The sequence below is a fragment of the Notamacropus eugenii genome, chromosome 6 (genome assembly GCF_028372415.1).
Source record: "Notamacropus eugenii isolate mMacEug1 chromosome 6, mMacEug1.pri_v2, whole genome shotgun sequence".
Taxonomy (NCBI): Eukaryota; Metazoa; Chordata; class Mammalia; order Diprotodontia; family Macropodidae; genus Notamacropus; species Notamacropus eugenii.
The window spans coordinates 188,205,108-188,230,794 of record NC_092877.1 but is presented as its reverse complement, the minus strand read 5'-3'; the positions used below and the strand labels follow the sequence as shown (position 1 = coordinate 188,230,794).

At 35.3% G+C, this 25,687-nt stretch overlaps 1 protein-coding gene across 3 annotated transcripts in view; it reads right to left on the bottom strand.

The window, feature by feature from the left end:
• Positions 1-25,687, bottom strand: part of CADM2 (cell adhesion molecule 2) — a 1,349,490-nt gene that overhangs the window by 299,804 nt on the left and 1,023,999 nt on the right. For all 3 annotated transcript variants that reach the window (XM_072621637.1, XM_072621640.1, XM_072621639.1), the window contains exon 2: positions 23,655-23,804. In XM_072621637.1, coding sequence (XP_072477738.1) covers positions 23,655-23,804 — 150 coding nt within the window. The remainder of the gene's footprint in view (positions 1-23,654; positions 23,805-25,687) is intronic.

Genomic DNA, 25,687 nt, shown 5'->3' with positions numbered 1-25,687 from the left:
TTAAGGAAGCTTTATAAGGATTACTGAGGATAACATAAAAGGAACAATTAGAAGATTAAGTAAATCAGCTGAACAATATGTGGGTGGAACAAACTGGTGAACAGAAGCTGAAGGGGAGAGAAGTGTGGCTGTGTCAGGAGCTGTAGAACTTTTGAAGAAAGAAAAGAAAGAAAGCACAAATGTACTAAAATCTTATGGCCCATGAAGGGGCGGGCACTGTGCTAAGCACTTTAGAAATAGTTCTGATTTGATCATCACAAGCAAAGGAGGTAGGTGATATTATTTGCCCCATTTCGCAGTTGAGGAAACTGAGGCATACAAAATTAAGTGACTTGCCCATGGTCATTCACCTAGTAAATGGCATCTGGATTTGAACTCAGGTCTCACTGATTCCAGGTTCAGCACTTCCACCCTCTTCACCACTTAGCTTTACCACTTAGTAAGAGATAATAATTGGCTGACAAAGTTTTGACCATGCGCTTAGAGTTGAGGTGCAAATAGTCATAAGCAGTATTAACATCTGAATGCATAAGTGAAGTATATGGAGTACTGTGGAGGTCAGATTTCTGTAGATTGAACTGAGTTACCAATGGTTTTAGTTTCCTAATGAATGTCTTTAACATGGAGCACATCTTATATTACTATGGATACAGGAATCTCTATCATGCATGGCAAAGTTCATTTGATGGAATGTCCCATCACATATACACGAATGTCTATATTCCTTAAGTTGTCTGTCACAAGTTTGAGTCACTGAAGCTTGAATTTAATTTGTAGTGGTAGGTGATGAGGTAGAAAAGAGTACTTGAGGCAGATGGAGCAAGCAGATTGGGAGATAGGAGATAAGACCAGCACGTGACCAGCCAGAAAGGTGATCAAAGACAACAGTCACCTTCCCCTTTTCCAACAGATTTCTCCTGCCTACTGGTGGAGTAGGGAAATGATGCAGATACAAGCAGTGCTCGAAGGGTTAAAAATAATATTAAGGGTTGCTTTTCCAATACTTTGTGAAGTCCTAATTCTGTAACCTCAAGGCACCCTAAAGTCCTTTCCCCCTTTTCTTGAACCTGTACCAAAAAAATGGCTTTGTGTCCTTTATCCTGGGTTCTCCCTTTCCTTTAATTTTTAACCTGTGTCCTCCTGCTGTGTCCTTAAATCCTTAAACCATAAAGACCCTTTGTCTCCTTTATTCTATGTCATTCTATCCTGTCTTTAATCTTTAACCGCCATAAAAACCTCTGAAACTGTATCACCATTCTGAAACCTCTACATAAGAGTAAGTCAGTTTTCTTGCTAAGGAGGCCCATGATATTTTTCATGTAAAATAAAAATCTCCCTTTGGCTAAAAGAGAAGGCCTAAGAGAATTATTTCACACCTGAACCAGCTTTTCCAAGTCTAAACCTCATCAGTGAAAGAAGTTAATTTTTTCAAGGAAAAAAATGAGTCAAAATGATTATTAACTTTACAAGAGTTGTTCAGCCCCCTAAATGGGTTAAATATACTTCTTCATTTAACAAAAATAAAACCTTTAATACAGAGTTTGAGGTGGGCTAATAGTCTATTTCATTAAGATAAAAGAATGCACACTGAGAACATCTTTCTGCCATCTGATGAAGCAATGATCCAATACAGTTATAAATCTTCCAGAAATTCCCCATGGTTCAATTCAAAGTGTTTATTCTTCTCAACCTCACCCCCTTCTCCCACTTCCTTCTTCATTTCCCCACTATCACTGTTAACTTTTCTTCTTCTTGCTAAGAGAAATTAAGTGTGACTATTTTACGCATCATTTCTTTTTAAAAACTCATGAAAATAAATTGTAATATTTGCATCACGAGAAAATGCATAAGAAAAATTTTTTTCTCCAAAAAGCCCATCAAAAACCCTACAGTCAGTAAAACTATTCATTTCATTATTGTTATTTTAGTGACTGAAATGTGAGCATGTGAGTTGTCATTATTTTAACAGAGAGAGAGTTGAAAGTAATTATTATCTCTAAGTGAATTTCTTTATTAAGTAGTACAGTGGACAGCTTGAAACCCAAGACTGCAGTGTCTAGTTTGCCAGTAATTAAGTGTGTGCAATGATTAACTCACTGCTGATGTACAGTGTTCAAACTAAAAGGACATCTAATTGGCATGGAAGATATATAATGAATTAGTCATATGTAGTTTAAACAACGAGGTGGGACTTGTAGACAGTACTTGTTTGCTTTTGTACTTTCTGCTGATAAATATTAAGCCTATCTAACACACTACAGAATCACTCTCTTGGTTATACCATCTTAGTTATCAAAACAACAAATAATTGTAATTATAAATGTTAATAGATACTATCACCAATTATTTTGCCCTAATAATGGCCTCCAGACTTAAGAAAAGAATTTGTCCACTCTGATAAATAAAGGAAACGGGATACCATACCAACACAAAAACTCAGAAACAAAAATTAAGAATCTTAGTACCTAGTAACTAATTCTTTCAAATTTTCAATAAATACTTCACCATGAAAAGAGATATGAATATTTCTGAATAAAATTGATGTAAATTGAATTTTAAATAATCAAATCATTGATTAATAAAATGGAATGTAGGGCTCAGTTGAAATAACATCTTACTCTACCTCCTCTTGCCCATTTTCCTCTGTAACTCCCTATTTCATGTACTGTGTGTCAATTTTTCTGAAATTATGCCGCAGGTACATACTGAAACTTTGTAAAGATATTGAGATGGTTTCAAGGTAACTTATTTGTAAAAATTTCTTAATAGTTTCAGTGAATCCTTTAAATTGAATTATAGAGTTAAAGTTAAATTACAGAAACTGTAGCACACATCTATGGAACCTTAAAGCGCATAAAAGACTAAAGATTTTAAAGGGAACAAAATAATTACATTGCCCAGCAGCAATTCTTTAACAAACAGAAATAATTATATTCTAACACACATCACAGAAAACTTTTAATCAGAAAGAGCATATCATTTTGTAGGACTTTTTCTCCATTATGCTAGTAGTTGTAGAAATGACAGATGATTTCATGTACATTCATTTAAGAAGACAAAGAATTATTTTCTCATTCATTTGTGGCTCCATCAACTACTCAATGGTACTATAGCCAAATGACTAACATCAGATATCTCTAGGTGAATATTTTGAATAGATTGCGACACCTTGGGAAGAAAGCCTTCATAAGTAAGGAGTATAGATATACCACATTGGACCAAACTGTACTCTGGCCCTTAGATTGCTTCATGAAATCAATTAGGGTAGCTGGATTCCCCTTTAGTTTTGCTACATACATTCTAGAGGTGACTGACTTTTGAAAGAAAGAAAGAAAAGAAAAAGCAGTTATAAAGTGCATCCAGAATGCTCCTCTTTGTAATGAAATCCTGGAAAGTGAATGTGTGATTGAGATGGATGGGACTCTGTAGGTTATATATCCCAAGAGTAATCTTAGAGAGGTAGAAATGAAATGAGTTGCTCAAGGTGATGTAGCTAATTAGAAAAAGGACGAGCACTAGAGTCCAGGTTTTTCAGTCCAGTACTCTGCCATATGAGTGTGCCTTTTAAACCTCTACATCAACACTCAACAATTTCTTTATTAAAAATTTTATAGGTCAAAAACATTTTACAAACCTTAAAGTAACATATAAATGCTAGCTAGCTAATCTGACCTCTATTCTCAAGGAAATTTAGTACATAATTACAAAATCAAGGACAAGGAAGTGGGCTGATCATGAGGCAAGAATCAGAGACAAGAGATGAATAGCCAGAATCTTATCAGAGATCCCTTTGGGGTGCTCTGATATTTGACAAGTGGAGAATTTATGGGAATACATCGACAAGAACCAAACAAGAACAGAAAACGTGGATAGACAGAAATCTATAGGTATTGAGAGACTAAACACTAATTAAATAATGGTTTCATCAACATGAGTACTAATTAAAATTATTACAGAAATACTCTTACCATAAAATATTCTGTAGGAAATGTAATACCTGATTTCTTGATATTTTAGGATTTTTCTCACCAAATAGCTAGCTGGTTGGTTTCTCTTCTGCAGGACTGTCCTCAATTCAATCTATCCAAAACTCAGCTATCAAACAAATCTGCCTAATGCACAAATCTGACTCTCTCTCTCTCTCTTTCTCTCTCTCACATACACACACACACACACACACACACACACACACACACACACACACACACACACCATCCAACAACTCCAGTGGCTTCCTATTACCTCCAGGATAAAATATAAAATTTTCTGTTTAACTTTTGAAACTCTTGGTAACCTGCCCCCTCCCCTTCTTGTCCATTCTTCTTATACCTTAATCCCTTCCATGTTCTCTAAAATTTAGTGACACTTGGCCTCCTTACTATTCCTCATACAGAATCTTTCTACTCTTAGTGTTTTCACATGCTTGGAATGTTCTCCCTCCTCATTTCTTAGTCTTAGCTTCTCTGGATTCCTTCCACTCTCAGCTAAAGTCTTGCCTTTTGCCAGAAGTCATGGATCTTGGTGCCTTACTTCTGAGATTACCTCTAATTTATCCTGGATATATCTTAATTATTTATAATTGTTTACATTTTATCTCTTTCATTAGTCTGTGAAAGTCCTTCTTGAGAGCAGGGACTTAAGAAAAATGATTATTTTCTTATTATATAAATAACCAATTTTGTATGGGACCCAAAGATCCTCTTTTTGATTAATAATAATGAAGTATTAGTAGATTAGTTATTAGTAGGGTTTTTTTCTCTTTTTTACTTCTTCATCCAAAGCCAAGTTCTTGTGAAGGAGAGGGATGAAAGTGACACATTCTCGTCAATCCTGGGCTGGACTCCTCCTAACTGGGAGAGTTTATTTCTGATTAAAGGGTAAAGAGAATCTAATCTAGGTGAATTCTGGCCCATTATTCAATAATGTAAGAGGTCTGGGTAGAAAGGGATACCTTTGTCCAAATAGCTAGAGGCAGCTAAATCTGACCAAGTTACTTCCTCAGCAAGAGGAGCTAAAGACTTTTTGCCCACCTCCTCTTTAATAAATCCACTCCTCTGTACCCCCGCATTAACTGTTAACCAATCAGAGTTGATTTGCACCCTGAGGGACACCCCATTTTCCAAAAGTATTTAAGTATTCAATAACTTCCATGCAGGGTGTTTGATTATAAGAGAGAACACTGACCTCAATTTATAGATTATTTGCTAGCATAATTAATAAATTGATTACAAATTACCCAGAAAATCTCTATTTTTTCATTCATTCCAGACTGTGTTATGCCTTTCTTTGTATCTCCTAAACTTAGCATAGTGCCAGGTACATAGTAGGTACTTAAGAAATGATAGTTCAATAACTGACAAGACTAATTTTAAAGATTCATGGACTATTAGAGCTGAGAGGAACTTAGGGGTCAGCCAATCCAACCGTACCTGAAAATGAATCCCTCTACAATATTCTAAGAATCTAAGATTTTAGTATTTATCAGATATGTTGATGTCCTCATCATCCTCCCAAACCTTTTATATACATTTTCAATGTGATTGAAGCCCACTAAGTACATATGATCACATTCAAATGTCAGCAGGAAACAGTTTCTTGAGGGGAAAAAAATACCTGTTTCTTGCAGTTACAGCAAACTGATTTCTGTTTTCTTAATGGTTAAAGGGAAATTGAGGTTTGACACCAACAACAAAAGTCTTCTATTCATTTTCAGTTTAGAACATCTTTTTCAAGTGAAGATTTCTTCTGGAGCACTTCAAATTTTCTAATCAAATTCCACTCTTGCAAGATGAATCTTATTCATTTGTAGGAAAATTTAATGATCTAGCTCAGTAGCAAGTTAACAGCCACCACCATCTATTCTTATCTAATTATTGGAGGTTTTTCTGCTTTTCTCCACCCACTACTTCCTCTTCTCCTTCAAAGAAGTAACTTGAACTCAGATGTGTTAATGAAAACCTTTGAATCTACAAACAAGCAATTTTTCTGTATAACAGGTATGCCTACCTCCTATTGTGATTACTTGTCAAATATATAACCACACAATTCTCTTTTGTAACCATTGACCAGGTTCAGAAACTTGGAGTATCCCAAATAAAATATAATTATTACAAAAGAGTATCAGGCATTATCCCAAGTTTTTGATATAGCATAATTTTTTTCTTTTGCTTGTGTATGGGGGAAGACTACAGGGTGAGAGGGATGAAACAATGATATTCGTAGCTCACATTCAACTCTGAATCTAACTAAACCATTTCTCCACCCTCTAGTGACACATGGAAAATCTCTAGTCCCCAGAAATCATACTTCCCATTTGGCCCGGTTTTGAGAAGTCTTCCTGTGTACAGGTGGCCCAATTAGACCCTTATGTATTCATATACACACAAAACTGGAAGTTAAAAGGAGACAAATTTCAACTCAATATAAGAGAAACATTTTTATTAATCTAAACTGTTTAAAAATGGAATCAGTGCTCCACCACGTTATGAGACACCTGTCACAAACAGTATTCAGGTATAAACTAGATAACCCTTTGTCAGGGATTTCGTGAAGGGAAAGACTATACTGACAGAAAAGTTAGACAAGCTAACCTTTTAGGCCTGTTATCTCTAATTAAATGCTTTAAAATTATTCTAAGTTTAGGGGAAAAAAGAATTCAGCTATTATTTTTCTAAGTGATTTACTGTCAGCTATTTTACAAATCATACATTACAGAAGCTAATGAGTAGTTAATTTCACTTTGAATACATTTTCTTGATTTATACATCATACACTGGAATATCCTGTAGGAATCAGAGCTTGATTAGTGACAAGATGGGGAGGACCAGAAATTGTCAGGACCTAGATTTTAATTTCCCTAGAGTGGGGCAGATAATCAGTCCAGGTCCAAATGATAATATATTATTCTTTCCCCAGGCCCCACCTAAAACTAGTTACAAATTGAGGTTCATTAGATTCCACAGGGCTGATTTTGAGCTACAGGAGGAAAGATGTTGTAGGTAGGAAATTCCTACATAGGTCAGGTCAGCTACATTTTGATTCAAGCTATTTTCACTAACTGGGATATAAATTTTGGAGCTCTGGAGGAAGATGAGGTAGGGATATTGAAATCAGGATGAAAAATATGATTTCAATAAATAATAAATAATGGGCTGTTGAAGGGATAAACTCTAGAGCATGTGAATAGTCCTGTTCTACATCCTCTGTGAAATTTGCCTCAATTATCACAAAAAGAAAAAAAAAAGAAAAACTGCCACTTCTTTGGTTCTCATAGTTCTGGGTATCCTGAGGGCCTTTCTAAGTGGCAGCAGATAAACAGACAATAAGGGATTTACAGACCTTAAGATAGTCTAGGGCTAAATTATAGGAAATTATTCCAGGAAGTGAGTGCCTCTTGGTGTCAGGAGTGTCTGTAAGTAGGCAAAAGACAAAGATCCAGGGAAATAGTGGTCAAGGACAAGGAGCTCTGGCAGCAGGTAACCAAGAACCTAGACAGGGCCATGGGGGCTCAGGTACAGGGTTCTTACTCTCAGAAAGATGTAGGATAGCAAAGCAGGATCTGTATCACAGAGGAATTAAGGTTCTGAATGGGGAACCAAGACAAGGACAAAAGCATGAGGTGATAAGACAAGGACCCAGACAATTAGAACATCAGTTAAAGGACAGGGCTTAGCCACAATGAGCAAGAAAAAATTCCACTTTCTGAAAGTGAGGCACAGTCAGAGAAATGACAGAAATTAAGCTGATCATTCTGAGATTCTGAGTTTATATTTATGCTAATAAAGTGCTGAATTAGTCCCTAAGTCTAGACCAGAAATGGGCCATAAATGCTGGTTGATCACAGAGTTGCAAGTAGGTAGCCATTTATAAGCCAATCTGATTTATTATCTCAACGCCCAACTCTACTGTTTCCTCTAAGGTGACCAGTGAGCTTCCATTTACTTAACGATCTTTACTCAATATGTCCTTCTTAACCTAACTGAGACAATTGACAATTTGGACTATCATTTAATGGTTTTTTTGGAACACTGCTCTCTCCAGGATCTCCTTCTACCTATGTAATAACTTTTATTTACTTAATCTCCTCTGTTGAATCTTCAATCACATTCTACCCTAAGTTCTTATGCTGGACTATCTTCACTCATCTTTCTGTACCCTCTATCTTGATGAACTCATCAGCTCTTATTGTGGATAACTTCCAGATCTGTCTGTCAGCACTTCTTGTCTCCTGAACTTCAGTCCACCATTGCCAACTGTCGACTGGACACCTTCAACTGGATATCCCATATAAAAACCTCAAATTCAGTATTTCCAAAACAGAACTTTTTATCTCTGTCCTTAAAATAGTTCATCTAAAATTTCCTTTTTCTTTTGAGGAAATTGTCATCTCTTTGCAGTTACCTAGATTCTCAACCTCAGTGTCCTACTTGACTTTATCTTCTGCTTCCCATATCTAATTAATCACCAGTAATATTATCTATGTCTCCACAACATAGGTTGTATATGTTCTGTTTGTCCATTTAAATTGTCACTGATCATTTCCATAACTTTGCCTTTATCTCTTAGAATTCTAGCTTCCTTTAATGGTCAGTCCTTGAGTTGCCTCCTATGGGAAACCTTTCCTAATCTCTCTAGTTTTTAGTATACTCTCTCTTCAAACAACTGGTATACTTTGTTTACATGTTGTTTTTTACATATTCATTATATAAGCTCCTTGAGGGTAGGGACTGTCTTTTGCCTCTTGTTATATCTCCTGAACTTCATATAGTACCTGGCATATAGCAGGCACTTCGTAAATGTTTATTGATTCATTCGTTGATTCACATCCTCTCCCCTCTCCCCCAGTAGAGTGTAACTTCTGAAGGCAAGGATTATCCTTTGTTTTGTCTTGTACTGTCAGTACCTGGTGCTGTACTTTGTAACTTATTCTGTCATATGTGCTTACTGGACTGGATTGAATTGGTTTATTATATACATCCTAAAAGAACAAGACTAAGATATTTGAAGGAAATTGGAAAGGAAAAGGCATAGAAGAATAGGAGTCTATGTATTTTACAGTTTTAGAATGTTTGTAAAGCTTTGCTCTCATGATTTTGAGGTCTTGTTTTCAAATGAGATTTAATAAAGTTTCACCAAAATTTACTAGTACCTCCATAAGGCTGCTACTTTGATGCGGTATCATTTCACCAATGTGAGCCTGGATTTCACAGGTTCTGCAAGCAAAACGTAAGCTTCTTATAGAGAAAACTTTACCACAGTGAAAAGGCTTTGAGTTTGGATCTCCTAAAAATTTGTACCAAGCTAGCTATTATGGGAGAAGTTTACTTCCACAATTGAAGGAAATTTTTAAAAAAGCAAAGACATTGTAAGTTGTGACAGATTAACTTGCATTCATAACAGGTTGTTTTAGCAAATCTTTTCTTGAGGGAAAGTTTATTAGAAACTCAGAATAAAAAGTGGAAAAGAATCCAAGGGCATGGAATAAAATTTGAAGATGAAATAAAGGGAAGTGAACATAGGACAAGTGAGTGGTCTCTGGCTCCTACAACTCAATTGATAAAGTCACAGAATCAATCAATTAATCCTCCTAAAATGTAATCACCATATTAAAATAGGTATTAAGAAATTTCCTTAACTTTACTGAAATGCTATAAGTCCTTAATCAGTCTGAGATAATTATGAGATTTTTGAATGTTAGATAAAGGCCAGTGACAAGGAAATACCTTGTGACTGGTTGAGCAAAGCAATCACATCCCTTAGTCCTAAATATAAAAACTGCAAGTCAGTTCAAGTCAGTTTGGTAGCTCGCCAGTCCAGTACTGGAAGTGTTCCCAGTTCAAACTTCATCAGTTCAATAATTAGAGCCAGAAGCGGAGGAAGAACCAGGACTTTGAAAGAGAATCTTCTATTATTTGTTTTTTTGGCATGGACTTTTGTCTTCAAACAAATTCACTGAATCTGGAATTTTATTGGGATTCTATTCAATCTGATTTAAAGACAAAGACCTCTTCTTCTCTGTCATCAGTCATTTCAACAGAGAGATTGGACCAGTAAGAGACAATACAACTTCTTGGAAAACCCAAATGTATTCTTACTCTATTAACATAAATACATATTTTTAGATGCTAACATTTCAGCAGGGGAAAAAATAAAACTTTCTAAGAAATAGACCTATAGAAAAAAGGAATTAGTTTCAAGATAGGTTATTCCCCACTCACTTGAACTTGTCAGATAGAGACCAAATGACCGCAAATTAGAATTGTTGTAGCTAGAGATTAGAGGGGCTTTGAGATCCCTTCTCATTCTATTCTATGATTTGATGACCATCAGAAAGTTGGAGCTGGGCAATGGGGGATTTTTCTTATCAGGATCAACAATTAAGTAATACTGACTACTGAGATGAAGATCCACTACCATGGAAAGAACACCCACATTGACAAATCCAGTATCATTGATGTACTCAAGTCAGTATAAATTTACTGGACGCCACATTCATTAGATATTAATTTTAATAAAACAAAGAAAAGATAATTAGTTTTTAAAAACCTTGTCATTTTTATTTAAGTATTCAAACTCTAAGATTTGATCCTTTTACAAGTTAAAATATCAACCTCTTGCATAATATGATAAATACATGTATTTATAGCCAGAAGGGACCATAAAGGCAACACCTCAATTTAAATATGAGGCAACTGAATCCCAGATAAACCAAATCCCACAAAAGACAAGAGATTAGCTCAACATAATAAGTGGCAAAGACACTAGTTGAACCCAGGTTATGGGATCATAGATTCAGAGTTTGAAGATACCTTGGGGGACAACTACTTAAAGCTTTCTGTTTTAGAGATGAGGAACTAAGACTCAGACAACTGAACTTAGAAAGTGAAATGACTTCATCAAAGTCACACAAATAGTAAACATTCCTATAAATATGCTTATGATAGAGCAAAGGGATTTTTTTGGTCACCTTTCCAACAGACTTTGAGTTAAATTTTAGTTCTAAAGGTATTTCGAGTATCTAACACTAATTCAAAATAAATATTTAGTAATAATGCTAGTAATTAGAAAAATCTATATTCCACCCATGTGAAAAATGTAACATTTTATACTGTAAAGAAATCCATGGCTTTTGTGAAACAGCTGGGTAAGGTACCATATTACCAGAAAATAATTTATTTGAAATATTTAAAAATTAGGAACAATAAAATACTATTCTATTCAATACATACATACACATATGTATGTATTATATATATGTGTATATATATATATGTGTGTGTGTGTGTGTGTGTGTGTGTCCTAGATTATCATTATTTGAATGTCTCAAACTGATAATGGAAACATGCAATAATTTGGGGCTTAATTTAATAATGTCAGCCTTTCCTTTTGATTTCTTTAGGGACGAACTTTAAGGAAATTTTGAATTAAGCTACATCAGAAAGTATTATAAGTTAGCTGTCAAAGTTCCTTTTAACTTAAATTCTATGATTCTATGGGATAATAGAGAAATTTACCTAAATTATAAGGTATAAAAAATGGCACCTGTGTCCTAAAGGCAACATTTGGTATAACAATCAAAAAGTATATTTATAAAATATGTTATTATAATCCTTAATTTTAGAAAATTAAAACATTTTATAACGGATGTGGTCAAAGACAACAGAAATGAGAATTTAGGCCTAGATTAACAAAATTTCAAATCCTGATTGCTTTTATATTTTAATTTATCATGTAACCAATTACACTTCAAGTCACTTGACTTTAATGTAATAAAAGTCTACATAGGACAAAAAGGAAGTCTGTAATTCACAGAATCATACAGTTGGAAGGGACCTTAGAGATCATCTAGTCCCACCTGCTCATTTTTTACAGGTAAAGGACCTTAAGCCAACCAAGTAGTTTGGTTAGCATCATTGAATGAATTAGTGGCAGAATTAGAACTAGAACCTGAAACGCTCGATTCAGTGGTGGTACAAAGGTCTTTCTACTACACAATGTTGAATTATAGGAATTACAACAGAGGATTTTGCTGATCTCTAGCAAGTACTTATATGAGACTAATTTCATCCTAAAAGGATGAAAATAATATGAAAAATTAAAGAAAATCAAAGAGAAAATGTTTGGCTTACATTTCAAATCTACTTAGCTTCAACCATTTTCATTCATACAACCTTAGATTTATTCTTCACTATTGATGACTTACTATGCCATTCTTTCTTTAAGTCATCCAGGAAAATGCATGTTAAAGTATAAATATAGTCATACGAATGTGTATACATAAACACATGAGTATATGTATACATATGTGTGTTATTTTGGAAAACAAAAGAAAATTTTTTTCCAGATCTGCATTATTGTTGCATATGGATCCCTGAAAGAAAGCTATGCAATTTGGGGTGGTTAATATTGAATAAACCATAAGCATCTTAAACTTAGACACATACAAAACAAAACTTTATTTTTTTCCCCAAACCCATCCCTCATTAATTTACCACCTAGTGTCAGAGGCATCACACCATCCAGTCATCTAGGTGCATGATCTTATTGTCATTCTTAACTTCTCACTCTCTTTTTTTTTTTGGAAGGGGGAAAGCAAGGCAACTGGGCTTAAGTGACTAGCCCAAGGTCACACTGCTAGTAAGTGTCAAGTATCTGAGGTCGAATTTGAACTCAGGTCCTCCTGACTCCAGGGCCAGTACTGCATTCATTGCACCAGCTAGGTGCCCCAACTTCTCATCTTACCAACCCCACATAGCCAATCAGTTGAAAATCTTGTTTTGTTTCTCTATATGTAAAACTATCAGAAGACTTGATCAGTTGAGAGAAAGCTTTTATCTTTGGAATTGAAATGATTTGAGAATAGGAGTGACTAGTGACTTAAATATAGTAGGACCTTTCTGTTTTTTTTAAGAAAGTTCAGGCAACATTTTGAGAAATATATCTCTCTGTGCACCCAACATATACTTTCTTCACCCAACTACTCAAAAAATGGCAAAGGAGACACTGAGCATTAGACTAAGGATTCAATAGTCTCCTCTATTTTTAATTAATAATAATATCAATAACATTAATAGCTAGAATTTTTTTACAGCTGAGTAAACTGATAAAGAGATTAAGTGACTTGCCAAAATTAATGTCTCAGTATGGATTTGGACTCCTGTATGCTACGTTTCAAGTTCAGTTCCTGAATTCACTGTACTACCTACTATGGACTGTACATTTTCATTCAGCTATGGATATTTTTGTCTCCAGACTTGGTGGTGTTGGTGAGTTAAGTCAGTATCAGTATTAGTTAGTATCAAATGATGAAAAGGGAAGGACAAATCATCCAACACTAATCAATCAAGCAATCAACCACTAGGTATTTATTAGATGCCTACTATGTGCCAGGCACCATGCTAAGTGTGACATTCCCCTGGAATGCAACATTATCACTGGATGATTATTCAGTCAGTCAGTCAGATCTGAAGTTAGTCACACTGGCATATCAATCAATGAAAACCATGGCTACTTGGACTGAGGCTGATTGATAGCAAAGCCAGTCAGTGACATTAGTAGGAAGAGGACAAGGAAATATTCCCCTGCCTTCATGTGACCCTTAATTACTTCTAGGGGCTTTAGGAGTAGCTGATTCCCAAATTTATATGCCCTGCTTATACAGTTGAATATTGTTGTCTCGTTTTGTCTTAGTTGCTCCAAGCTGCTGTATCATCTCCCAGTGATGAAAAGTTTTATCCTTCTACTCCACTCTATTTGTAAGAAAATGTGCGCGTGCGCACATGCACACCCACACACACATGCACACACACACACACCCACACACACACACACACCCTTAGCATTTCTACTGGTCAAAAGTGACTTATAATAAGTAAATGAGATCTAAATTGAAATCAATACATAATGAGCAATTTTGCCCACATAGCTAACACAGAGAGGAGAAAATAGTAGCCCCAGATCTATTTCATCCCTTGGGCAAGTTCTCATAGTACAAATTTATAGCTACAAAAACCTACTGCTGTATCATACTATAGGAATAGTCCAAATCTGGTAGGTTCTCACAGCTTATCTCCTGGTGGACTTTTGTTTCCGTTCAGCTCTCAAGTCCCTTCTTCCTGATTGTCTGGCTCTGAAACTTAGTATCCAAACATCTTTTTCCCTGTCACCACCACAACATACTAAGGTCTTCCTCAAAGAAATTTCCTAAGTGATGGATAGACATAGTTAGAGATAGAAATGGAGATTTGGGGGAAACTCTCTAACTTGGGTATGTAAAGGAAAAACAAACGTGTTCAAGATTAGGCTGAAATAAAAAAAATTCTAGGACAAATAACAGTTTTATATTTGCCTACCAAAAGGAAAATAAAGGGTGAAAATGATATCTTTTAAGTATGTATAGGATAACATTACATATCATATATTGTATATATGCATACATACATATATATTTGTATGCATGTGTGTATATATACAGAGGTATATACATGTGTGTATACATACATATGTATATATGCATGTATATATATTTATGTACATATATATACATATATTCATACCTATTTGTGTCTAATAATGACCATCTCTGGGGAGGGGAAAGTTTTTTTTAAAGAAATTTACATGATAAGTTTGTTGTATATTTAAAGTAAATAGCAAGTTGTGCACAATAGATTTGCAGCTTTATGTATAAATCATCTTTTTGTTGTACTGTTATGGAAATGCTTCTTTTATTCCATAAATTAAAAATAAAATTTAAAAAGATCTCTCTTCTATTGTCTGAAATACACGTACATTAAAGAGTAGTGATGGTTTTCCTCCTTCCTTTTGCTCCTTATTTTGGTAAGTATAATTATTAATTTTATCTTTCTTTGTGCTTCTTTCTACTTTTCTTTTTTTGAAAGAATATAAAATGTCCCCTTCCCCTCTTCTCCCTTCCTAATAGTTTTTTTTCATGTTTTCTGAGAGATGCAGAGCCTTGAAATTCTCTTGTTTTTTCTGCAGAAACAATAGTTCCAATACATCCCTAAAAGAACAATTCAAAGGGACTTTTCAAAGGCACATTTTTTTGACTTTGTCTTATCTTCCTCAAGGCATTTCAATCTCCACTTCAATTCCTCATTTTTTGTCATTTGTCTACATATTTCTTATATTTCTTTACTCCCTCATAAAACTTAATTTTACTGCTCTTCCGTTTCTGTTCACATATCTTTCCTGCATGTAACTTACTATGAGAACTTGCTAAAATTAAGGTCATAGAATCATAGATTTAGAGCTGTAAAAAACTCTAGTGGACCACTGAATCATTTTGTAACAGAAGAAAAAAAAGCCCAAATAATAAAAAGCATCTATCCAAGGTAATACAGATAATGAGTTACAGAGGCATGATGGAAACCAAGATGCACTGGAGATACAAAGACAGAAACAAAATAATCTTCGCCCTGAATAAGATTACATTCTATTTGAGAAAAAAACATATATTCATAGATAAATAATGAGTATATTCAAAATAAATATAAGGCAATTTTTTAGAGTAAGGCAGTGGGACCAGAAAGGTTTTGCAAAGGTCTTATGTAAGTGGTAGCACTCAGTCATAGATCTGAAGGAAGCTAGGAATTGTAAGAGGCTGAAGACAGGAGGGAGTAGATTGCAGGCATAGCAAATAGACTGTACAAAGGCACAAAGAAAGCGGAATGTTATGTATGAAGTCAGTTTAACTAGAATATATATACCATGAATTGAAATCATTTCCAGTATTGCTGGAAAATGATATTTTAACTATGTACACTTAATAAAATAAAATCATCATGGCATGATGACTAGAGTTCAGGACTTGACAACAAAAAAATCCCGGTTTCAAATCATGCCTCCAAGACTTACTATCTGATACTGGGCAGCTGACTTAATATCTATGTGTCTCAGGAAAATCCCTAGGATTTAGCTATGAAATTGTAGATAAATGGGATCTATATTGGTTGGAGGGGAAGACTTGTCTCTTTTCCACTTGCATGTAATAAAATCACAGATTCTTCAGATATAACTATTCACATTATTTTTCCATTTTCAAGTAAAAGCTTATCCCTGCCCCAAATCTATGAACCAATGAGAGTCCAAAATATTGGGGACAATCTACCAGCACATGCTGTTGACAATCCTAAAAGATGTCAGCTTCCTATAAGTAATAGTATATCTGTAAAAGAAATGGATGTGCATGAAAAGAGTCTTGCTAAAAGCATCTAAAGTTTTTCCCCCAACAAGTCAGTAGGACCTGAGTGTCCTTTTCCAAACATTAAATAATCAGACAATACCACTTCAATTGTTTTCCATACACCTGCCTAGAAACAAGCTAAATGATTTAATAGAATTTTTTCTATTTCTATTGCCAAACACCAAACTACCTTCATCTGATGTTTCAATGACCTCTGCTCCCTATTTTCTAGCTTCCTTGCCTCTGAATACTCTGCATCTCCCAAAGTGCTTAGGCACTGAATCTAACAAATATGGAAAGATTGTGGTAAAAACAGAAAAGTGGATAGTGAATGAATGAGTCAATGCAACAGGAGCTACATTTGCTCTCGGATCACCTGACAATGAGGGTGGAATGTGGTGGGATAAAGATGATAGATTTTGCTTCTTTCTAATTTATTTTTTGAATTTGTTTATTCATTTTATTTTTTGATCTAATGTGTGCTACATAAGCAGATATTCCTTTCAGATAGTTCTGAGAGAGAGAAAAAAGGAAGAGGAAAGGAAAAGAAGGGAAGGGATGAAGGAAAAATCTTTTAGTTAATGCTCCATTCTCATTCAAGAAGAGAAAATGTTGCTCATGCTATATAAATGACTTCATGCTTTTTTTTCCAGCCTGGCATTTGGATAACCTTCCTTGCTTCCTCTACACTGAGGTACAAATCCCTGACTCTTCTACCCTAAGTACAGATGCCTAGCCTGTGTATTGTGGAACAGATTCCCAGAAATCTAACTATTTTCTAGATAGCAAAATAGTTTCCTATTTACTTTCTGAAAAGGTCCTAGGTTCATTCAGAAACGTTATTTCATTTCTGTCTACCACTCATAGAAGTTTCTGAACTCTTGTCTATACAAGGACAGATACCTAAACTTCTGTTTATTTTCTGAGAACTCCCTGGTTTCTTGTCTTTTTCCCCTCATCCTTAGACTAATATCCTTCACCAGAAATTTCCCTGATTTCCTGCTCACTGGGAAAAAAAAATTATAGCTCTCTTTTGATTCTTCTCTACAATTAGTTCTCTGACCTTCCATCCATCAAGACAGACTCCTGGACCCTTGTTTTGTGCTATATTACTTCATGAGTCAGTCCTCTTGACAGTATCCCTTTAGTCATCTCTGTTGACCTTCCCAGTCTCTGATAAGTGTCTACTGCCTGGATATCATCTTGGATAAAACATGTGCAGCAAAGTCTTTAATTAACCTGGGTTGTCAGATAATATCGAAAGCCAACTAGAACATCGTTACCAGAATGAAAAACAACATAGAGAGCATGTATGTAGTTAAGGACAAAGAAAAGCTAAAGTCGGCAAGACAGGATGATTAGGTCCTATGGGTCAAAACCTTCAGAGGAGAAGAGAGGGGACAGACCATGTGTCTATCAGAAAACATGGCAAAGCTTTGCATTCTTATCCACCACTTTTGTTTTATCCTTTTAAGGATCATTATCATATTTGATAATTAATTTCCCTCCAGAAAGCATATCTTTAGGTACCTATCGGAATGCAATTCCTAAAATTTCTAGAAATTTTAAAATTTCTTCCACTTTCTCTAACTACTGGGATTCAACTCAATTAATATGATTCTTCTAGGAATACAAAATCAATGCTCTCCCCTAAGACTGCTTCTTGTGCAAAAGGTCTTTCTGGACTCTTGAACTATGTAGTGTTACTATAACACTTTATGAATTACTATAAAGGGGTCGAAAGTACTCTCTTGGCTTCTGGGAGCAGTAGGAACAGTGGACAATCTCAGGGACTCTGTACTATTGCTTTGTGCCACCGAAATACAAAACTAGAGTGTTTTAAGTGAAGAGTATAATGCATTGCATAGTGAGGTCGTGATTATCATAAACAATGAATCCACTGACATGATTGAACTCTCACACTGTATATCTCCATTGAGTTGGAACCAAATATGAGATTTTACAGAATAATAGCTTTAAATAGTGCCATTTCAAATAGAAGTGATCATGTCGGAAGGTTCATTATTTGTGCTAGTTGAGACTTAGCTGTAGCTAAAAAGAGATGTGTGAGGGCCCCAGTTTCTATCATTTATTATCTAGAAGACTATGGGTTATTTTTTTTCTGTTATTTGACCTCCTTTTCAAAGAGGACTGATGATATCAATGCATTGGGACAAATAATGGATGATGGGTGTTGATTTGATTTGTGCATGAATTGAATGTAAGGGAAACAGAGTTGCACAAAGTTTCAGCCTCACACTGTCTTCCAGAGTCATCAAAGTCCAGTGGCAGGACAAAAGTCAAGAAGACTGATGATGGCCCAGAATTCAGTGGATGACCGTGGCCTCTTTGATGTCTGACCAAGCTCTAAGCACTCCATAGGGCCTGCTTCATCTGTCTTCATGGATGTTGGAATAAATTGTTTTCATCTGCCCATTCCACAAGGGGAAGCTTCATGTGCTTGGGGTAGATATCCCTCTAACTCACCAATGGGTTTGAGGTCTTTTGGTTCCCTTCAACCTGGGTTATCCCATGTGCCAAGATGATTTTACTGGAGTGTGATTGCTGTGGGTGCTACAGTTTTTTGGAGCTACAGGGGAAAGTTGGATGTTAGGTGACAATGGGTTTGTCTCCTCTGCTCTCCATCTCACAACAATTGATGGTATGTTCAACTTTTCTGTCTCTTAGACTCTTTTTTTTCTACATGATGCACAATGAACAATAAACCTAGGTGGTATGCAGGAAGAGTTTGATCAAGGGGGAAAATTGCAGAATGGGGGAGGTGGAGATTTGAAGTCAATCAAAATATATGTATTAAGTGTCTACTGTTTGCCAACAACCCTGGGGTAAACCGTGGGGATAGAAGAAAATGAAAAATTCTAAGGCAAAAGATAGTATGCAAATAACTATGTACAAACAATCTATATACAGGATAATGTTGGGGGTGTAAGCTCAGTTTTCACGTGGACAGTCTCGGGCAGGTAAAAGTGAGGACCTCTAAACCTCAGAGTTCTCATGAAGCCCCCCCAGGGAACAGCTGGGGACTGAGGTGTGAAACACGGGCTATCTTGTGTATTTCCACCTCTTCTCAATGGGAAACTTGCTGGGGAGAGCATCCTACCCTTGAGATTGGTCCATGGTCTGAGCACACCTGTTGTTAATTAGCTAGGGGCTGAGAGTATGCACGGTATTCACGTGCAAACTATGCTGCTGAGAGAGCTTAAGTAGGGACAGGAAAGCCTGAAGGCCCTCTTCTTGTTGCGGGGCCCTTGGAGGGAAGAGGATCCTTCCCCTCTTCTACTCCCATCCTCTTGCTGTATGATCCTTGCCCCTTGGGAGGAGGAGGATTCCTCTCTCCTGGAGAAGAACTCACCCTGCATATGGATGTGTAACTAAGACCCTGAATAAAGCCTAACACTTGTTTGACTCTGGAAAGTCTCTTCTCTCAATATGTGTATCTGGCTGATCACCTAAGACCTGCGAAAGGTTAAGAAGACTCAGGTAGCTCATCGGCCGCTAGTCTGAACAGGATAAATTGTATATAATCAACAGAGGGAAGACAATAAAATTAAGGGGAATTTGGGCAGGATTCCTATAGAAGATGACATTTTAGCTGAGACTTGAAGGAAGATGAGGAAATCAGGAGGTAGAATTTAGAAGGAAGAATATTTCAGGCATGGCAAAGAACCAAAGAAAATGCCTGGAATCAGGGGATGGAGTGCCTTATTTAATGAAAACTAAAGAGGTCAGTGCCATTGGATTTCAGAATACTTGGTGGGAATGGTATAAGGAGAAGAAGATTAGAAAGGTGGGGAGGGATGCAAGTTAAGAAGGGCTTAGAATGTCAAAAAGAGCATGTTTCTAATCCTGAAGGTGATATTGAGCCCCTGGTGCTTATTGAGTAGAGAGGGAGATATGGTGATAAGCATACTTCATTTTGATAGCTGAGAGGAGAATAGATTAGAGTAGAGAGAGAAATGTGGCATGGAGATCAAATAGCAGTTGTAATAGTCCAGGCATGAAGTAATAAGGGCCTAAACCAGAGAGGGAGTGAGACATTACAAAGGAAAACTGATAGGACTTAGCAACAGATTGATATAAAAGGTGAGTAACAGTGTGTAATTGAGGATGGCATCAGTTGGCAACCTGGCTGTCTGAGAGGATGATGATGCCTATGACAGTAATGGGAAAGTTGGGAAGCTGGGAAGGTTGGGGGTGAGGAGCAGTTAATAAGTTTAATTGTGACCACGCTGAGTTTGAGATGTTTAGTAGGTCGGTGGGACCCTGAAAGTCAACAGAGAGTTTAGGCATAGTGTAAGAGCAAGTAAAGTAGGATATGTTGCTGTTTCTAGTTTAGTATAATCAAGTGCCTCTGATTGAATCTTGCCTTTATCAACCAAGAGTCTTTACCAGGAGTAAAGTACAGATGCTAGGGTTTCTTTAACTGGAAAAAGTACATTTATTTTTATTGTTAATGTGATTAAAGATCTTCCCCACCCATTAATGGGCCTGCTCATTAAAGGAAGTTTCATTAGGGAGGATTTGCAGGAAGGCTCATGCCTTTTGTTAGTGAGGTAGTGGTTTTCAAGGGTTCCGATGGTCTCTGGCTCTAAAAAAGGTATAAATACTCTGAGGGTGAGTTTTTACTTTGGGGCCTAGTTTTTGGAAGAAGGTTTGTATGTCAGAGGAGATTCTGGGAAGGTGTTAAGCAGATCCCTGGCTTTGAAAACCCAGATGTTGGTACTTTCCTCTCTGGTAACTATGGTCAGACAGTTGTACCTGTCTATTGATTTGTGATATATGTATTGCTTATGTTGGACAGTTTGGAAGCACTGTCTATTGATTTTCTGAACTAAATGAATGATACATGTGCTTGATTACAAGAGATTGTTAATCCCTCAAAAGTTGCCTTTCTCTTTAGAAAATCAGATCAAAGAACCTGTGATAACAAGCTCTCTTGTGTATGTTGGGGTGCTTACTGATACAGGTGGATAAGTGGAAATAAAAAAAATCAGACAACATAGAAATGATAATTTAAATACATTACAGCTTATGAGATAATCATTTGACATATTATAGAAGGAGAAGAGAAAAAAGTCCTAGATATAAACTGAATGTTTTCATTTAATATGGAATTCTAAATAATTTAAAGGGGATGCAGAACCACACTCTTTAGGGACACTGTGGGATCCCATCAATTAGCAAAAAGTACTAGCCTTATAAAAAACTAATCCATTGACTTGTCAGTACATGGATTTGTCAGCATGGTTTTCATAACACTTTTTATTTCAGTTTTTACTTGTGTCATACGTATAGTCACTCCATAGCCATTGCAATAAATCAAGACCAAACAATCTACACGCAGCACCATGGAAGCCCCAGTAGTGTTTAATACAGTCTCACAAGGTGAGGTAAAATAGCAACAACTATAGCTATCCATAGTCCCATTTTACTTTTACTTTTAAAAAATGTCTTGTCTTTATAAGCTGTTCCCAAGTTATCTAAGTGTGAAATAAGTATTTACTATGCATTTTATCGTTTGGCCAGAAGAATAACATTGTAAGAATTAGTTAGAACCTGGTACTAGCATTAAAAGAAGAGGACAAAAAAAGGGAAAGGGAATCAGAAAGAAAAGGGGAAAAGGAAGTGGAAAGGAGAAAGGGTTCCAGTAATAAGCTTCCATAAACACCATCAAATTACTTTGAAATATTTTTCTTTTTTCATTATCACTTTCCAATAAAATTTAAAATGTACATAAATTTCTCCAGGATATGATAAACCCAATTCAGTTATACAACATCTACAAAACATTAGAAATAGACACACATAAGAAAAAGAATATTTTTTTCTTTACTCAAAAACAAAAGGTGAAAAGCAGAAGCAGGATTTTACTTCTATTAAGTTACATCAGACATAAAATTCACTGATGTAGATTTTAAAAATCATAAAGCATTTATAATTCAGGTAGAATCATATAAAAATCCCACTTCAAACAAGGCCTCAGTAATTTATTATAGTTCAAGGAAATGATATTACCTTTCTTTTTTAAAATGTGTTTCTCTGTAACTTTATATACCTGAGAATTTCAAGTATGCAATAAAAATTGCCCTTACCTAGTAAGTGTAAATTTTGACATTAAGATAGTCACTTTATTACTAAAGTTCACTCAGCTCATACATTGAATTAAAATTAAAGTTAATGTAGTATACTTTTAGCCAAACTAAATATGCATATTCATTTAAATTCGTTTACAAACCATTTTGAAGTATTCTTCAACTTAAAGTCTATGTCTGTGAATTCCAATATACTTGTTAGACAGAAATGATGATATATTAAAAAAAATCTTAATCATGCATCTTTAATGAAATCCTCATAACATCCTGAAGACTTCAATAAGCTATAAATAGCAAGACTCTGTTCCATTTCAACTATTATCCCTGAAAGGAAAACCATGTCTACAGTTACGAAACCACTAATTTATGGAACATTATTGTGGTTTCAATAGGAATAATAATTTCAAAAAGACTGGGATTTTTTATGCAGACAAAATATACCTATATTCTTATTTTTTAAAAATCAGCTGCAAAGACTCAAAAGAAACTAAGGGTTTAGACGCAGATTTTACAAAACAGCATCATGCTCCTCCAGTGTTAAATATAATTTAAAAGGAAAAGTGCTGCTAAGGTCAATTACTATGTTCCTAAGCAGTATCTTCAACATTTGGAATAAATTTTAACTATGAAAATTTATAATATTTTGTGAAATATTGTCATTTCTCCCAGTCAAAATCACAGAGATTAAGAAATGCTTTTTCTTTTTCCAAATTTATGTCAGCAGAAAGGGAAATAAAGTGATTTTATTTGCTTCTCTGAATAGTCTAGAATTAAATCTATGTATCATCTAATTAGGAAACCATGGCAAAAAAGCCCAGTTCAATTATAAGTAAATACAACATCTCACTTATTTTAAGGGTTTCTTGGTATTTGAAGACTGGTTAACTTCATCATGGCAAGCCCTCAAACGGAGATTTTTCTTTCCATACCCAAATAAGGAGAATCAAATGATTTAACCATCTCAAGTCATATAATATTTTTGATTGTCATATTTAATGAAAGACTTTTCCATATTATGGCCCAATGTTTCCCGGGAATTAGAATTTTTAGTCCTCATTTAAGTCATTTATGAGAAAAAAAGCTAAAAGGTGTAAGTGAAAAGGTTAGTGAAGAAACTCGGGGAAAGACTAAAAATAGAATTAGCAGTGTTTATTTTATTAAAAAAAGTTGAAATCAAGTTAACTTTAGAGTTTATGACTTGCAAACTAAAGTGTTTAATATTTAACATGTTTAAATACACTTAGCAGCAGTTTGGTAATCAAAAGGAATAATTTGTGTCTTCTCGGGAAAATAAATTTATTATGATTAAAATATTTATAAGAATCAGAAAATATATTCACCTTTCTTGTCGTCGAAATACAGAGTCTGTTGAGCTGGATTTGACCACTGGAGGGAGGTGTTATCATTTTGATCAACCCTACAGGTCAAATTTGCTGTTCCACCTTCAACAACCGTAACATTCTGAGTCAGTGGAAACTGCCCTTGGCTGCCTGAAGGGGGATTAAACAAAAATGTGAAAGTTAGAGAGCTTATTTATTTCCAGCAAGCTATATAATAGGCAGTAAACTTAAATATTATTATGAAACATAAAGCTACAAAAGGAAGAAACTAATGCAGAAATATTTCATAAGTGATATTGCCATAATGTGGATTTTAAAATATTAGCACTTTTTAGGAAGCCTTCTCATTACTACTACAAAGATACTGTGCAGTCGGACACAAAACTATGGCATTTGCATGTGGAGACATCACAATCATTAATTTTTATTGACCCCATGTTGACTATGTAGCATTATATTTCATCTACTTCAGAGACAGGAAAGGTCAATAACTTTAGGTGAATTCCACTCTTTAAAACCACATTAATGCAATGAGTAAGGGAAAAATACTTCCCTCAATGCTCAATCATAAAGCTAATATTCAATCAAAAGCAAAATCTATAAAACATGACTATCCAAAATTTAGATTCTATTTCTGGCATTTTTTTAAAAATAGTATTGCTATTCATAGAGATTGTGAATTTAGAAATTCAAAATATAATGCAGATGATTTATTTGGACAGTTGTCACAATATGTTCCATAACAATAAGGAATACATGTCCAATCATGTCTTCTAGGAACATATAGTTTGAACCAGAAGGGCGGTGTAAGGTTATATTGTCTAACCCTTTCATTTTATAGATGAGAAAAGTGAGGCTTAGGAAGGTTAAGTCACTTTAGGTCAAATGACTAGATTCTCTTTGATGTGGCTTTTCTCTTCACTTCACTTCACAAGATTGATGATTCTCCATGTTCCCCTACTAGAGATCACCTCTGAGCTGAAAGTGACTAGAGTCAGGATTTGAACTCACACTCTTTGACTGCAAAGACAGAACTCTTACCACATCATCACATTGCCTTTTTCCACTTAGACTAAGTAGTATAATTTTAAGCAATTTTTTTACAAAGTAAATCATAATTTGACTAGTAAACCTTTAGAACATGCAATAAGTAAATTATAGTTCAACAGGATGAATTACAGATATACCAAGACAGATATAAACTGATCAAAAAATAAATTAGTAGGGTCAACTTCAAAATAATATTATCTGAGAAAGGTAACCCATTAAGTGAAGAATAATTTCTATATTGAAGTACATTAGGATGACTTGCTCATACCCATGAAATATATTTCTCTTTTAATTAGTTTTATAATGATTGGACCATGGCTATAAGCACCACTTGATGTTATGCTCTAGCTCCTAGCATTTAAAAAAAAATCTTATTACCACGAAGCCTGCATATTGGCACTGTAAGAGACAAAAAAGCCTGAAGGGGAAAATTTCTTCACCAACCCAAATGACACAAGTACACAGGTTCATGACCATATTATATAATTAAACCTATCAAGTGTAAGAGAGCTCATACCAGGAGCTTTGACAAGTTAAAGGCAACAATTCAGAGTCACTATAGCAACTCCACCAGGATACCTCCCTATAATCTTTTGGGTGGAGTTTTCAAATTGGGGTTAGAAGATGTCTAGAATAAATTCTTTGACAGTTGACTTGAAAGCCATCCAGAGTCAGAGTGGGATGGGTTTCACTTTCAGCTCAAAGGTGACCTCTAGTAGGGAAAACATGGAGAACCATCAATCTTGTGAAGTGAGGTGAAGAGAAAAGCCACATCAAAGAAAATGTGAGCAAAAAGAAAGATAGAATAAATGCTGGATGAGCCAGATGCCAGCTCATAAACATCAAACTCAGCATTATTCTAAGCTGCTTTTTTCGTATGTGTGTATGGTTGGGTTTTTGTTTTATTTTTGTTTTTAAGATATTTCTCTGCACTGTAGGGTATATGTTTTTAGAAACCTTTCAGTAACATAGGATATACTGTA